Genomic DNA, 17,703 nt, shown 5'->3' on the forward strand with positions numbered 1-17,703 from the left:
TTTGACCTCTGAGTGTCACAGTCAGCCCATTGCAAAAGACGGTCTCGCTACTATACGGCAAAGCACTTTTAATTACGTGGAATGGGTATATATACCATGGTAAGGGTTGTTTCATATATTATATAGTTTATATTGCATATCTTAAGAAAAAGCTTTGCCAACGGAGCTACTATGAGGTTAATGTGCGCAGTTAAACTTTGAGACTCATCCTCGTAATTACTTCCAGTTAATATATTTAAAGTAATATTCACATAATAATCATTTTGATTCCTCTGATTAGAGTGTCACTCGATTGCACCGTAATTCCATACCAATAATTAGCGATTGGATATATATAGAGTGCACCAATCAATCTTCATGAGTATTATAATTTCTGCATGAGAAAGCCGTATATAGTATTACATGAATATGAATTAGCAATTTGTATACTACTATCATGCTGACAGGTCAAGCCTAGAGTTTGTGACATTTAATGTTCACAGTGACCTACAGAACCATCTTCTAAAGACAAACAGTTCACTTTTCATTGTTTTCTCTCAGTCAGTTCTATGTACAGTTGGACATCACATAGTGTGCTCTTGTCAGTTGACAAAATAAAATAATTATTGGGCACTATTCAAGTCATCTACAGAGCATGATTCTAATTGGTTTTTGGATAGTTCATTATTTTCTGTGTAACATTATGGTTATGGGAGTATTTTTCCCCACCGTACATCTCCATTTCAGAGTTTCTTGTAAAGGAATAATTCAACATTTGGGAAATAATCATGATTTTTACATGTTTTTTGAACAGAGCCAGGCTAACTGCCTCCAGTCTTTATGCTAGAGGCTAACCATTTCCTGACTCCAGCTCTGATCGATCATCTACTCATCTCACTCTCAGTAAGAAAGCAAACAGATGCATTTCCCCAAACTGTAGATAGAAACATTGGTCTCAAATTAAAGTTTGAATAAATTTAATTCAAATTTAGATTTTTCATTTTTGTATGTCTGTCCATCTCCTTCAACATGACTGACAGAGTGCCCCATGGATGTATGTAAGAGAACTGGATACAGCGGTGGAGGCTGCCGTTCATTCCTATGAGAGTTGCTCAGTGGCGCATGAAGCCAAAATGGCTCAACTGATGAGTAATAAGGTACCCAGATCTTCACAATATAGTAATAATGATAGATCCATCTATTAAAACTGCATAGGCAGAATTGGGTGCTTATGGGTTCCGTTTGTATTTAAAAAATAAATAAATTAAAAAATAATTAAAGCTGAAGTAGGCGAGGTTGGAGCAAATATGATTAAAAAAAGTTATTTCTATAAAACCGGTCTCTATATCGTGACAGTAGTACATGAAACAGGTGCCTCTGTGTCCTCCGGTGCTCCTAACGGCATCTGCAAGATTTCACAGACCGGAGGAAAACAAGCAGTAAGAGCTGATCTGAAGTCCGCTGTCCAACTGACGTCTATGAGAGCCGGCTGTCAATCATTTGTGAACTCCGATCAAACGGTCAAACTAGGCAGCGCTGATCAAATATGAATCATTATTATGTTACGTTAATGCCTATTTCTCTCCTCAAATGTTTTCAGAATCAACTTGTAGTGTACTGTTTAGCTGTAAAATGAGAAAGTTTGTGACGCCGCCGCCATTGTGAAATCTGTCTAAGGAAAGCCAAGTTCTGGTCACATGTCCGGAGCACAGCCAATAGGAACGCTCCCTCAATGAAATGACCTGTGATTGGTCAAAGTATCCCGTCACGGGCTAGACTTTTTAAAGCCTGAAAACAGAGACATGAGGAGGTGCAGAAGTCTAGTTATCTCTCAGAACACTTGAATTACAATATGCTGAAAGGTTATTATGGAATTTTTGCAATGATGCAAAAAATATACTGCCTACTGCCACTTTAAAACAGAAAATGAAGTCATTGGGAACAAATTGATTGCCAAAAAAAAGGAAAAGAACAATTGGAATAATAGAATAAAGCATATGTGAGATATGACAAAAAGTCAACCTCTGGGGTCTGCAGGGACCCCAGTCAGTAGGGTGAAGGCTAAGGATGTAACAAATGTTCCCTAACAAAGAGCCTCCTGGGTAATTTAACAAGGTTAAATAAAGGTTTTTGTAATGGTCATTGATGTTTAGTTTTGTATTTTCTTAACGTTGCCTCTCGGCATACGAGGCATACATACAGATTAATTGTGATCCCGCTGTGATAGTGAAGCGCAGGCAAAGGTTGACTGTGTGCACATCTTTGTCTTTTCCTGTCTCTTTGTCTTTCTGTCTCTCCTTCTGGAGGTACGGGGTCGTCCCCAGATAACTCTCGGTTCGTCAGCATTGTGCCAGGTTCTAATCTCCCATTCTGATCAGGCAGAGGGCAGAAGAGCCGTGGCCCACTGAGGTCCTGATTGAAGTTTGTCAGAACTCTGGACGATGCGATTAGAACAAGCTAATTAGGACAGACGGAAGTTTAGGAAACTTTGGAGAAGTCATCGGAAGGGAGAGAACAAGAAGGAGAGAGAGAGTGTGTCAGAGAAGATGAAATCACTCAAAATCATCTATAATGGGAAACAGTGTGTGTAGCAATGAGTGACAATGGTCACATCCCACGTCCTTCTGTCAACAAAGCGTATCGCCCACCTCCTAATAACTGCTTGTGATTGTTAAGTTCAGGTTGAACTGGGGATTCTGTTGTTAAACTTTTCCCTACATCTATGTTTGTGTACGCTTTTGTGCTAACCTTCCGAAACACTGGCCAAAAATAAAGCAGTGGCTCTTACAATGACAAAAAAATAAAATAAAATACCCACCAGTTTGTCAGCCTGCTGCCTCTCTATTGTTTTCCTCTCTTGCCTGGATCCTCCCCACCGTTACATCAGTATCTTATGTAAGAGCTGCGATCAAACATGTGCGGGGGGGACAGCAGGAGAGCATCGGTAGATCTTAGCCTCAGCTGCAGGAACACTAAGAGAAACTGTCACCAGCTCTGTTTTTGCCCACAAGCTCATGCACTCTCGCAGGCACGACGGGCCACCAATTAGGGTTAGACGAGCGAGCGGAAATATTGAAATAAATAAACTAAAAGATCATTTGGGGCCTGGGGCTTGCATCGCTTGCATGGTGAAAGATTAATGCTGCCCCTCTGAAAAACTAAAGGCTCTAAAGGGACAGCGGAAGTGGCTTTTTCTTCCTCTTCTGAAGCACTGGTAAAATAAAAAAAAGGGCCTGGAGATACCTCCAGGCTAGAGGGGGCACCGAGGAGAGCGGCTGAGAGAAAAGATGAAAAAAGGAGACAGAGAGAGACAGAAAGAGGAAGGCAAACATATTGCATGGACAGTGGCACATAACTGCCTTAACTCTAAAACACATACAGCATGCTCTAAATCACACAACGTTGTCTCACTGTACCTGTGAAACCTTCCACTTATGGAAATCTCTAACGTTTAACGCAAAGCCTAATCTAGCAAGCTTTAAGGTCTGGATGAAGCAAAAATAAATATGTGTTCTGAGTTTGTCACACCACAGAAAAAATGTGTTATTAACCACCCCGTCAAATTTGAATGATTTAAAATATTGCAAAGAATATAAAATCATGAAAATATAAGCAGTATTCTGGTCCCTGAAACGCTGGGGGCGTGACCGCTGAAGGCTCTGAAACCACAGCCAATCACAGGTGAGGGTTGATAACGTATGCACAGTATACAAAACTTGTTGTTGGTCAACTCTAGAGACTTGGCCGAGCCGGCTAACTTCTGGTTTAGCCCTACATGCTAACTTGAATGGGGATAAAATGATTCAATCGTGAGGCTCTTCTAGATGTTCCATGTTATCGGACCGAATCGATCAAATGCTGATAGTGAAACGAGTCATTTCACTCAAAACAATTTATCTTCCGTTTTACACCTGCAACAGTATCGACGGAGTAGGCTACGGCGGAGCCTGTGATGTAAGAACAAGTTTAGCTAACTTGGTTGCGACCCAAAGCTAATGACCATAGGTGAGGGTTGGAACGTAGATGAACTGGAAAATCTAGAGCTTTGCCTTCCGGCTCAGCTCCCTCTTCACCACAACGGTCCGGTATAGCGACCGCATAACTGCAGACGCCGGACCGCTGTAAACCGCCCCAGTGCATGCTGCAGGTCACAGTTCGATGAAGCCAACAGAACCACATCATCTGCAAAGAGCAGAGACGCAATTTTGAGGTGCCCGAACCGGACACTCTCCTCCCCACAGCTGCGCCTTGAGATCCTGTCCATGAAAATCACACACAGGATCGGCGACAAGGGACAACCCTGGCGGAGGCCAACACCCACTGGAAACGTGTTTGACTTTGTGCCGAGTATACGGATCCAGCTCTCACTTTGGTTTATACAAGGACCGGATGGCTCATGACAGTGATCCCCGGTACCCCATATTCCAGCAGTACCCCCCACAGGACTCCCCCGGGGACACGGCCGTAAGCCGTCTCCAAGTCCACAAAACACATGTAGACTGGATGGGCAAACTCCCATACCCCCTCCAACAGCCCCACGAGGGTAAAGAGCTGGTCCACTGTTCAACGGCCAGGACGGAATCCGCATTGTTCCTCCTGGATCCGAAGTTCGACAATCAATCAGAGCCAATAGACCTTGAAGAAATTGCAGAAAATGCTGTCGTGCAAAAACCCCTGCCCAAAGCTCCAAGACGTTTATGTGAGCCTGAACCAGCCTCGGGCCCCATGTGCCCCATTCACTGCTCTGCCCAACCTGGTCGCCCCCCCACCTTGATAGGGACGCATCTTTTGCCATGGTTATCCCTGGATGACACTGCCCCCAGCAGTATACCTGACGCAAGAGCCGTCCAGTCCTCCCACGGCGGAGAGCCACCATGCACGCCCTGTTATTTTTACTTTGCAGCTGAGGTGATGGCGTGGGCCCAAACGCAATGCCGGCAAATGAATCCCTCAACCATAGAAGCCTCAAATGTACAGCAGATATCACTGACACCATCAGGCCGAGCAGGTGCAGGCATAGTCTGAACGACACGACTTTCCCCTGCCGGAGAAGGGAGAAACACTGTCTATATTGACATCCAAGGATACTGTACATTGCGTGGGTTCTACTGGATTCTTGGTCCAGTTTATATTGAACCCAAGATCCCTGAAGAGATTTATCACCGTAGCGGAACATCAGCATATCAGATTGTCATCTCTGTACGAGAATATTCTGATGCTATAGTTCCTTAATGGAGACAGAGACTGCATCCACACACTTGGTGGGCTAATGACAGCCCACATGGGATGGCTTGGTATTTGTAAGCTCTGCCTTGATAAGCAAACCTGAGAAACTTCCTGTGTGTAACGCCAAAAAATACGGACGGACGTGGTGCCATTGGAGCTTTCATCGTTGGTCACTCCGAGCCAATCAGGGTGAAACACCGACCAACGATAGAAAAATAACTTACCTTTAATTAGAAGTATATATAAATACCGTATAGACCACATAACTGTGCCAACTATGACATTGTTCTGGTCCCTTTACCCTTTGGATGATGGTTTGTGGGCGCATGAAGACCCAGTTCATTTGATTATCAAAGGTTATATAATTACTGCCATTGCTTTTGTGTTAACACAACTGATGACAATCTCTTGACTAAAATGTATTCTGTTGGTGCAGTTTTTTAATATTTGCTCATTTTTGGCAATTTGGCCAAGTCAGAAAACCTACAACCTGAACCTACACACCTGGGACATCCCATTTTTCGGACATTAAAAAAAAATCCTCAGCTTCATATAGACATTTCTACGATAGGTGTTGCTGCATGCACCTTACGTAACCCAATGACCTGGGGACTGCATTTGGTAGCTCTCAAAATTCAGGAGAGTTTGGAGCCTTTCAAAAGCTTCCCATTGAAAATACTTCAACCATCGAATCTGATCCTAAATGTAGTCCTTTCAGCTGCTAGATGTGTCGTATTTCTGACAGCTTTCTGGATAAAAGACAAATATCAAAATGGAAAATATAATTTCTTCTAGCTTGTCTTGTCATTTTTCCGGCTTTTTTACCAGTACTGAAAAGATTCAGGTTTTTTCATCACAATTTCCACACTGGAAAGACTCAGACTGGTTCTCACAGAGAAAGCAGTACACAAACACACACACACACACACACACACACAAACACACACACACACACCTGAGTAGGCCCAGTAGGTCTCCTCGGTGGTGGCTCTCCGGAGTCGCGTCCCGTCGACCGTGGCTCTGTCTAGGCCTTGGATAGGGGCTTGGGACTCGGCTTGGCTTCCTGTCAGCGCTGCAGGGGAGGAAGAGACGAGGACAGGCAGGTTAGCATAAGCTGCAGCAGCACTCTGCAGCCCTGGCTGGACACCTACTGGGCAGGATGACAGCCAACTGTGTCCTTAGCTGCCTTACCACGCAAGCTGCCTCATATTAACATTCACAGTAGGAACCCTAAGGTCAACAACAAAGAATAACTACACTCTGGAACTTAACGAACTAGAAAACAGACCAAGCTACCTCACATACATTTAAGGACAACCTCAGTCCTCAGACCAAAAAGGATTTCGCAGCATCATAAAAATACCTACCAATATTAGACAATACAGACAAAAAACACCAGAAAGGAATATACAGTGACACGTTAGCTTCGTCCGTTGTTGTTGAGGGCCTGCTCTGGCATTTCTTATCTAGGGTTTAATATTAGTGTGATTCTAAAGAACAGACTTGACACGTTTCCGTAAACGTTGTGCATTAATAATGAAAGATGGCATGTACAGTGTCTAATTTAGACCGTTCTCTGAGTAGCTAAATTTAGGTACATCCTCTGCAGGTGGCAAGATGACACATAATATGGTGTTTTCATAATGTCTTTGTATTATGTATCAATGTGAGCATTCACTTAGAGAGTGTGATGATGAAATCTGTTTTTCTTGTGGCCCAAGGCCCTTTGGTCCTTTGGTCTAGATAATGATTTTGAAAATTGCAAAACAGGGCCCCAAGACCCAAAGACCCACAGACATCTGGAGGCCCCAAAAGTCCCAGGTTCACTATATGTCAACCGTTTTTTGTAATTTGATTAATTGCAAATTTGTAAGGAATTTGTGTAGGATCTGGCGGTATCTAGCGCTGAGGTGAGGAGATTGTAACCAACTGAAGCCTCTCCCATGTGCCAAGCGTGTTGGAGAGCTACGGTGGCCGACGTGAAAACGCAAATGGCCCTCTCTAGAGCCAGCTGTTGTAAGAGTAGCGTAGGTCATTTGGAGCAGAGCCAGTGCTTAGAGTGTGTGTGTACGAGGGAAGTGAGTGGTGAAGCGAGGGAGAGAGAGCGGCGGTGGCGACGGGAGAAAGTAACGTTGTCGACTGATTTGGTCTTTTAAAGATCTTTCACAGGACAACAATCATGCTAAAAGGAAGCTACGAGTTTCTTTTTAGACCCGCTGAAGGCCACCTTTAACTTTCCATTTATAGCATGTCTTAAAGGCCTCAGTCAGAACACAGTACACACAGTCCAAAGGTCTTTCTTTTACATTTCACTTCAAGTGAGGGAATTATTTGACAAGAGTCATCAAGCAAGTTCACCTTATATATTTCAAGTTATATTCAATTATATTTTCTTGCAATATGTACACTAAGCATTTTGCTGCTAGTAACATTGGCATTACACTCACAGAACATTTAGTGTGGAGCCTGGGAGTCAAAGTATAGGGGGCAAACCCTCAGGGGAAGACTACTAATAATCTGCCCAGTCTCAACGAATGACTCTCGATACAGTCTGAGTACCCTGCAGCCATCGCAGCCAAATACTCATTTGTTTATCACGATATAGGGTTACATTGTAGCCTGTTTAGCGGCTGCTATCTGCAGCGTTCTCTCTCAAAACTGGACCAATTTCAAGTGTTTTTAAGTCACTTGGACACAAAAACATGGGGAAATAGGGTCCAATTTTAAAAACATTGAATTATCTTAAAGTGAGATTTACATGTCTTTTATACTATAAAGCAGGTTTAAGTGATATATAAATACTGTGAAAGTATCAAAACACTCAATCCACAGATAAATACACACAGCCCGTAATCAGAAACTGTGCGTTTGAAACACTTCAGGATTTCTGTCCATTTGTGATGTCACAAATCTACAATATTTAGACCATTACACAGTTTTAAACGTAAACATTCTAAATGTGTCCCAGTTTATTTCCTGTTGCGGTGTATCTGAATGACATCAGCTGACAGGATGTAAACATGGACTCAAGCTGTTTCCTAGCAACGCAATTCCGTTGCCATTCCGTCGAAATGCGCTAAAACGGAATATTCAGACAGACAGGATGAGAAAAATTATGTATTTTTTGAACATTAAAGCATGTAAACATGTTCTAGTAGAAACCCAAAATACAAGTATGAACCTGAAAATGAGCATGATATGTCCCCTTTAAAGGCGTGGCGTGTGTTTATAAGTGTGTTTGAGTTCCACTTTTTACATTGTCACGTCTTCCTGTGCAGGGAATCTCACCTTAGTCCACTATAAATACACGGTGGCAGCATCTGGAGTAGGAACTGCATGTCCCATCTGACCCCACAATGACCAGCTGTGGTTCTGGGAACACAGGGATGTGTGTGTGTGTGATATCTGATTCAGTATAGGGACAGTCCACCAAGCTGTCTCTTCAGGACACAAGGCAAACCTGAAAACATCAATCATGTTGTAATGGAAACTCAAAGTCTGCCCCCCCCCCCCCCCCCCCCCTTTTGTTTTAATTCTTTGGGATGTAAGCGTGGCTCATGTCTGTGAATGCCAATGAGAGGCAGCTCCATGGCTTTTCTATGAATTACATTATTGATTCCCAATACTGCTCAGAACAGAAAATGTAATTATGCAAAGACCCCGCCCTAACCCCCTTCATCCTCGCCTAACACATCTTCCTCTTTTTCCCCTTCCCTCTTTCTTTCTTGTCTTTCACTCAATTTGCCTTTTACTCCTGCCTTCAGTAACCCCCCCCCCTCCTCCCATACACACACACACCTGACCTCTCTAAAGCCTCTGAGTGCATTGTCCTTCAATCATTTCATGACAGCCACAGCTTTCCCAAATTGCTCTGCAGCAGTATCAGCAGTACCACGATCTCCTTCTTAAAAAAACAACCAAAACAGTTGGACATCCACAAGCTAACCTCATTTGCTTCCCTTTCAAACTCCCAAACTGTGTTCCTAACTACATATACTGTATAGAGTACCTGTAGTTCCAACCCTGTTCCTCGCCAACGTTTTTTCCACTAGCTTTAGGTAAATAAATAAATGCAATAGCTAATACTAACACCAAGCTAACCAGTACAATTTGAGAAACTCATCATATCAGTAAAGATAAAAAAAAACAACAGCAGCCCTGTTGATGCTCTGAAAGCTCCTCATGAATCCAAATCTATTGTGTTAAGGAGGCTGCTGGAACAGAAGGGTAAAAGCCAGTGCTGAAGTGCCTTAAACCTGCATTCTTTCTAACAGCCAGCAGGGGGCGACACCTCCAGTTGCAAAAAGAAGTCCAATTGTATAGAAGTCTATGAGAAAATGAGCCTACTTCTCACCTGAGTCAGATCAGTCTTAATGTTAATGAATGCACACAGAAGGATTCATGGAAAGTAGTCAGACAGCTAGCTTTGGTGAGGTGGTCCCAAAAGTTCGACTTATGCACCCCAGATAAGTGTTGAAACAATCTAACGTGGGCAGATACGTCTGTAAAGAGTCCCAAAAGAATCCAAACAAAGAGATGCAGGTTACATCCACAATGTTGAAGGAGAGACCACCAGCACCTGTGCGTTGCTATTTTGTTATCCTTTGTTGAAATTGAGACTGATCTGACACCATTGATTTATTACTTCAGCAAATATTGTAAACAGGAGTTTATGGTCTCAATCCATAGACTGAATATAAGAAGTGGATGTAGTCACCAGGATGTCACCCATTGGTTTGTGGACTACGGTTTTGAAGCCTCGAGTTCGGCATTTTGACCGTCACCATCTTGTTTTTTTGGAACCAGAAGTTACACGAGAGGGTGGAGCTAAGTACAACCGAACGCTGAACAAGACAGTCTTAGGTAACTTTAATGAACTGAAAACACACCGTGAGAGGGTTAAAGATCTCAGACGAAAACCATAATTTACTAAAAAAACATTGTGTTGTACGAAAAAGACTTGAAACTAACTCCGACCTCTCGTGTCACTTCTGGTTCCACAAAACCAAGATGGCGACGGCCAAGATGCTTCAAAACCATAGTCAACAAACCAATGGGTCACGGTGACTACGTCCACTTCTGCCTTAAGCCGATCTATCCAGTGTTGGACAAGCTAGTTACTAACTAATTACTCTTTGGGTGGGGGTCGTCCTTCATAGATTGATTCCTCATGTGCCTGTGGTTCATGCTATTTCCGATCTATATTTTGTAGTTTTATAAACACTTATTACTATATAACATTATTACTAATGTTTTTTTTCTCCATAACACCTTACCTACAAATATGAGAAATATATAATTCACTCCCCTAGTGTCAGTTCAGCTGCCCCACACTGAACTCCTATAACAGCCATATATTGGTCTCATGTTTTACCTGTAAACACATTTTACTGCCTTTGTTCATCATCTGGGATGTGAAAACATCAGATTTCAAAGTAGAAGTGTGTGTCCTGGTCATAGTTGAGTTTTAAAGTCAGCCAAACACTCACACACACCCCGGAGGGCATTATAGTGGAGGTTGTACCACAGCGTCTGGTTTCACAAGTAGTTCAGCCGACTCCACTAATAGTCAGCACCAGAGCTGAGAGGGTCGGAGCAGCCGACAGACTGCCACGCACTGCCCTCGGTTTCCACCTACCCTTCTCTATACTTCCATCACAGTCGCTCAGTTTTGTGATTAGGTTATTTTGAGACTCACGTGTACAGCCTGCCACGCTGTTGCTCCTGCAACAATGACGCAGCTAAAAAAAAAAAAGTGCTTTGACTGACAAAAGAGTCGACTGGTTCTTCTCTCCGACGGGCTTCTACCACAAGAATAACAAATGTTTAAGTCAGTGACGGCGAAAGGAGACGACATGCGGATTGAAAACAGAGGTGAGGGTCATTGAAGGAGATGAGGACGCAGAGGAATGACAGATGAGAATGGCAGGAGGAGGAGAAGGAGGAGGAGGAGGAGGAGGTGAGAACGAGGAGGAGGAGATGGGGATAAAAGCTAAGAGACGGGCTTAAAGAAAGCCACAGAGAGGGTGAAGGAGAAGCCGCAGGGAGAGGAATAGGGAGTGAGGAGAGCGTATAAATAGGAGGAGAATTAAGCACAAACGATAAAAATTGCAGCCCTCTCCTAGCAACAGTTACCGGGTCACTGATGGACAGCCCGCTGCATGGCAACCAGGCAGCGGCAGAGGATGAGAGGAAAAGAGATGAACAGAGGCCTACTGTTGGGCTGAGGGGGAAGAATAGGAGAATGGGAAGACGAAGAGACGGGGGGATGGTGTCATGGGGAACATTTTCACCACAGAAATAAAGACAATGCTCGGGACTCTACTGTACGTGTGTATAAATATTAACATTATAGGCATTTAGCTGGTGCTCATCCCCACAGAGAATGAATAAGCTCTGGTAAAACAAAGAGAGGAAGCGCTGAGGAGAGCGTTGGAATTTTTCAGGCTTTTTCACATTGCTGTCAGTCTCACTAACTTCTGAGCTCTAAAAAGAGGAGAACTAGAGGAAGGCAGAGCTGCTGTTATGACAGGAAGGTTTGAACATTATAACTACGAGATCTATACCGTCAAAAGAAGAAAGCTCGCTCGTGATAAGGACAAGCTTTTATCATTAATAGTTCGATAGATAGAATCACTTTAAGAGGAGACGTGGATCAAAAAGACGACACGGATAAAGACAATGACATGAACAAGCTGTCCTATAAGGAACAATAACACATCTTGCATGTCACTTTGTCTAACCAAAGCAGAAAATGATCTCCGAGAGAGCTTCAGAGTAGACAAGAATCCTACTTAGTGTCTAAATACCGATGACGATCCCGTCTGCAATGCTGCACGACAACAAGAACGATATTTTAGTCCACTGTGTGATCCAGAGTGGACCTTGTGCATGATGTGAGTCTTTACGCCAACTATTTGTGGTTGAAACATGGTAAAGTTAGTTTATGGTAATGTGACAGGAAGCTGCAGCATCGTTGCTATGGTCACTAGCAGTTCATATTTAGAATGATAACTAAACTGTTAGATGGAAACATGTTTTAGTTGTCCTGATATACAATCCCAGTGTTGGTCCGTATGGCAGCGCTGCACTTAGCGACATTTCTCAGTAGCGTCGCTGCTTTCTGATTCAAATAGCTTTTCGGTATAGCTCTTTTATGGATCAAGTAGTGAGGTAGCCTCCACACAAGCTATATTTTCCAAATCACCTCCCGTGAACTCCCAGGCGCGGGACACGCGACTAAAACAAAACATACCGGTGGGCACCTGCTTGGCTAAATAACAAAGCTAACAGCTAACATTAATAGAAGTCGCATTGAGCTCCATTATGAAGTGTTCAAGATCTATTCAGTAGAAACAAATTGGGCAAAGATAAATTCTAATGTTATCATGATGCATTCAAATGTAATCTTGTAAAATGTAGCTTTGGTGAGAAACTTGAATAAATCCAGTTGTTTGAAGGAGATGTTTTCACAGCAATATAAAATAGATATTAGAGAGAGAATTATGACCTGTTTAACTTAAATAATAATAAATAGCTTTGATGCAGTAATTTACTTCTGCCATGTTGCTGTAGCTCGTCTATCTAAATTTCCTGGCAGGTAGCTTCAATGTAGTAAATCTTCACGTAGCGTTTACTGGTAGCTTAGCGCACTACTTCCCTAGTAGCTTTTCAACAGACCTGCTGCCACCAAGTACGATTTTCTTGTACAGAGAATGTTTTCTTATTATAACAAAATGCTTTGTTGTGATCTTTATTCATGGCGACATTAAACATGTCATCAAACACACACACACACATACATGTTTATAGACAATATCAGGACTTTTGACAAGAACGTGACAAATGGGGACGTGCCTTTCCCAAGGTCCAAGAGACCTGGGAATAAAAGTAATTCAGAACCATGCTTCTACAAACAGGTCATCAAACACACGCACGCACGCACACACACACACAAACACAAAAACACACACGCACACTTCTCTTCATAAACTAGTGCAGTATAGGTCCACAGAGAAACTTAATTTTTCTTTCCATCCATCCCTCTCCTCCCTCCACTGCCCCTCTACGCTCTCGGACTAAAGCCTCTTCTCTGTCAGAGCTCATCTGCATCACCACACAGCATAGAGAGGAAGATAGAACAGTCAAGCCATACAGTATATATATGGAAATGTATGTACCATCCTTATGCTAAAATGCCATACAGTGGCCAATTAATGTTTGCAGCATTGTGTGTGTTCTAAACACTGACACAGTCCTGTAATGTTCAGCACCAATATCAAAACTATACAGACATATCAGGCTCATGCTTGTATTTTGGGTTTCTACTAGAACATGTTTACATGCTTTAAAGGTCTCATATTATAAAAAAGTGAGATTTTCATGTTGTTTTTTTTTATTATAAAGCAGGCTTAAGTGCTATATAAATACTGTGAAAGTATTGAAACACTCAATCCGCAGGGAAATACACACAGCCCATATTCAGAAACTCTGCATTTGAACCAAGCCGTCAGGATTTCTGTACATTTGTGATGTCACAAATGTACAATATTTAGACCCTTTACACAGATTTAAACGTAAACATTCTAAATGTGTCGCAGTGTATGTGAATGTCATCAGCTGACAGAAAGTACTAATGGACCCAAGCTGTTTCCTAGCAACGCAATTCTGTTGCAATTTCGTCGCAATTCCGTCAAAATGCGCTAAAACGGAGCGTTTCAGACAAAGGGTAAATACAGGCATATTCAGGCCGACAGTATGAGGAAAATAAAGAGTTTTTTGAACATTGCAGCATGTAAACATGTTCTGGTAGAAACACAAAATACAAGTATGATCCTGAAAATGTGCACAATATGGGCCCTTTAATGTTCAAAAACACATTCTGTTTCTCATCCTGTCTGTCTGAATATAGGCCTACCTATTTTCCATGATATGTCCCCCTTAATGCTTCACTTCTCTGTTAACTGTTGATGTTTTGAAACTCGGTACGGCCTGTAAATCTTGGTGTCTCTTCAGCTCTGAGCTGGCTGACATGTTGAGAGTTTATGGGCACTACTGGACACAATATCAGGGGCTCAACAAGTTCAATTTCTACCAGGGATTGATGCTTTTAGCAGAAACAAGCAGTTAGTTTCAATAAAATGCAGCACAGCATGAACAAATTAATTTTAAATGAGATCAAATATCTGATTAAAGAAACAAGTTAGCATGCTTTGCTACCTAGCATGATTTGTTACCTATAGCATTCAGTGACGACCTTCAGCACCTGGCACTTTTTTTAAATGCCTGCTGTTATGGGCACTATTCATTCAGTAGTAAAACTATATTGAGGCTCCATACCCAGCCCTAGCATTCACACAGGCAGTACCCCCGTTTTATTTTCCTTCATCAAACATATTAAAATGCTCTTCCTCTAACGCCACCACAGTGGCTCGTTGAGCTGTGCAGCATCCCGCTGCAGTGCACAGGTTGTGGGCTTATTGCTGCCACTACAAGTCCCCTGAGAAGTCAAGGGAGCCACTGGTCAGACTCAGCTGTCGCCCAGCACTTTACAGCACTACGGAGTGTTCTCATTGTACCACATTAAAGGGAAATGTCCTTATAAAGGCAGGGAGAGAGAAAAAAACATGTTTTTTTTCCCCCTCTCAAGCTATCTGCTCATAGAAAAAAGAAATCAATGATCTTTTACAACAAAAAAATGCTTCTTGATACAACTCCCAGTGCATTTCTGAGGGACATATTGTACTTTATATTCCACTACACTTTACAGCTACTTGCCGATTACAACTTAAAGGGGACACATCGTGCTAATTTTCCGGTTCATGTTAGTATTTTGGGTTTCTACGAGAACATGTTTACATGCTTTAATGTTCAAAAAACTCAATATTTTTCTCATACTGTCTGTCTAAATATACCTATATTCACGCTCTGTCTGAAATGCTCCGATTTAGCTCATTTCAATGGAATTGCGTTGCAAGGAAACAGCTTGGGTCCATGTTTACATCCTGTCAGCTGATGTTATTTACATCCACTGCAACAGGAAATAAACTGGGACACATTTAGCATGTTTACGTTTAAAACTGTGAAATGGTCTAAATGTTGTGGATTTGTGACATCACAAATGGACAGAAATCCTAACGGTTTGTTTCAAAAACACTGAATACGGGCTGTGTGTATTTATCTGTGGATTGAGTGTTTTGATACTTTCACAGTATTTATATATCACTTAAACCTGCTTTATGATATAAAATACATGAAAATCTACCTTTTTACAATATGGGACCTTTAACATACGTAACATTTGACCTTTTCTAAAATGTGATGCACTGTTATGAATGAAACTACCCAAGAGAATATAAAGTCATTAATAGTAGCTCCACCTGACCAGCTACAACGTTAAAATCCTGCTCACATATAATTAAATGCACCGGAGATAATGATCCAATGATATAACAGATAATATTATTTACTGTGGATGCTTAGGTATATTCCACAATTCAGTGTATACATTCTGTGTGTAAAAAATATATGTACTAGCGCCCTTCAGTGAAAAATACAGCGTCTATTGTTCAGACTGTAGTTATGAGCAGCTATGGTATATGAACAATACAGTATAATCTGTAGTAATGATCTATTATTGTGTCAAACTGTTGGCAAGTGGAGTGAACAATGAAGTGTTTTCCGACAGCCCGACTGAAATATTCTATTCTAAGACATCATATTTTTTTTTATGGCTGCACCTTTTCCGTCATATCATCAACATATTTCGAAAGTTTGGGATGTCCACAAGAATTTTTGAAAAAAGTTTGGTCCGTTTGAACAATCAGAGTTAGTAACGTCGGAGCGACTGTGGGTCCAGCGGAGTTTACAAACAATATTGTTGAAATGTGAAATCTTGCCGGTGCCGGTGTACAGTGGTGGACTTTTGGTAGACAGATTCTTGTTATACTGATACAGAATACAAACACACATCCACACACACGCACACACGCACACACGCACACACGCACACACACACACACACACACACACACACACACACACTTTGAAAGTGCATAGCAGATGGATTGGAGATGTGTACCAAGGTAACTCATCTTCTCTCCAACACTCTCCCTCGGCATGTAGTGCCAGGAGTCAATAAAGCTTAAAGGAGCGAGGGACTTTGGCTGGCCCGGCCTTTTGTGTCCGAACACACTGCCGCTCGCACAAAAGTTCCTCTTGAGAAGAAAAAGCGAAAACACCGGTCCCTGTCATCCATCACGGGAGGCCATTTAGGGGAATTGCAGAGTGTTTGCTCAAGCCTTAATTAAAATGCACAGCCCGTCACTGTGTTCCTGTGCTTAACCTTGGCTCGCCCACTTCTCACTTGCTCTCTCTTCACTTGACTTGAGAGAGAGCGAACATCAGGGTGTTCAAATGCATGGGAAAGCAGACACACACACACACACACACACACACACACACACACACACACACACACACACAGAAATACAGTGTATGTATGCCAGGGCTAGCCAAGTCAGTCCTTACTCTGGTGATTCACTTCATTAGCATTCTTTACATCTCCCTCCAATGCTCTTAGTGCTGAAGGACATCCACCACACACACACACACACACACACACACACATACGCTGATGCTAGCCTTAACTCCACCTCCGGAGTGGAGCTGCTCTCTGGACGAGGTGTGCTGCTTTATCACCAGCTGTCGTGCTACAGCAGGTTGGCAGGGAGGTGTGTGGGGGGGGGAGGATAATGGTTGTCCTGCAGCCTGCTGGTGGCTAACCACATAGATATGAGGGTGTGAGGATGATGGAGTCTGGAATGAAACTAAATGTTAAATCTAAAGCTCTACCAGCAGCTCTGAGAAAAAGAGATGATTTTTTTTATTACAATTTGCTGAGTCATCAGTTGGACAACATCATTTTGTAAAACAATAATATTGTATAATCAAAATGCAATTCCACTGAAAGTCAGAGATGATGATCATATTAAAAGGTACTGTTTGTAAGTCCTAACACGTATAAATCATTGCGGGTCGGTGTCCCTACGCTGTTCAGACTCAGACTCCAACACAAACTACTCGGAAGCACCAAAACCGCAAAGTTCTATCTAGTGAAGCCCGTCTGTTAAACAATGTCAACCCTTCCTGCTTCAGCCTCTCCACCGCGGTCAGAAGACACAGGGGAGACCGTAGCTTTGGTCTCCAGGGCCGGAGTCTCTGCTCCTCTGCCTGCCTGCCTTCACTCACACACCCCGCTCGTTCTCACAAAGTAATCACATCCTTTATTTAAGTAAAAGTAGCAATACAACAATGTACAAGTAAAAAGTCCTTATATTCAAAATGTCGCTAAAATAAAAGAGTTAAAGTATTACAAGCAAACAGATTCAAAAGTAAAAAATACTCAACAGGCAAACAAATGGCCCTTGCCAGTATTATATTATTCGATTAGTATTACTGATTAACATGTAAGGATATGAGTAGAAACTTTGACTGCTC

The 17,703-nt window shown here is 42.3% G+C and overlaps 1 protein-coding gene across 3 annotated transcripts in view; it reads right to left on the minus strand.

The window, feature by feature from the left end:
- The window catches only part of LOC141775169 (receptor-type tyrosine-protein phosphatase gamma-like), a 457,885-nt gene that overhangs the window by 345,417 nt on the left and 94,765 nt on the right, over positions 1-17,703 (minus strand). For all 3 annotated transcript variants that reach the window (XM_074648278.1, XM_074648289.1, XM_074648268.1), the window contains exon 2: positions 6,161-6,277. In XM_074648278.1, coding sequence (XP_074504379.1) covers positions 6,161-6,277 — 117 coding nt within the window. The remainder of the gene's footprint in view (positions 1-6,160; positions 6,278-17,703) is intronic.

Source organism: Sebastes fasciatus, chromosome 1 (assembly GCF_043250625.1).
Source record: "Sebastes fasciatus isolate fSebFas1 chromosome 1, fSebFas1.pri, whole genome shotgun sequence".
NCBI lineage: Eukaryota > Metazoa > Chordata > Actinopteri > Perciformes > Sebastidae > Sebastes > Sebastes fasciatus.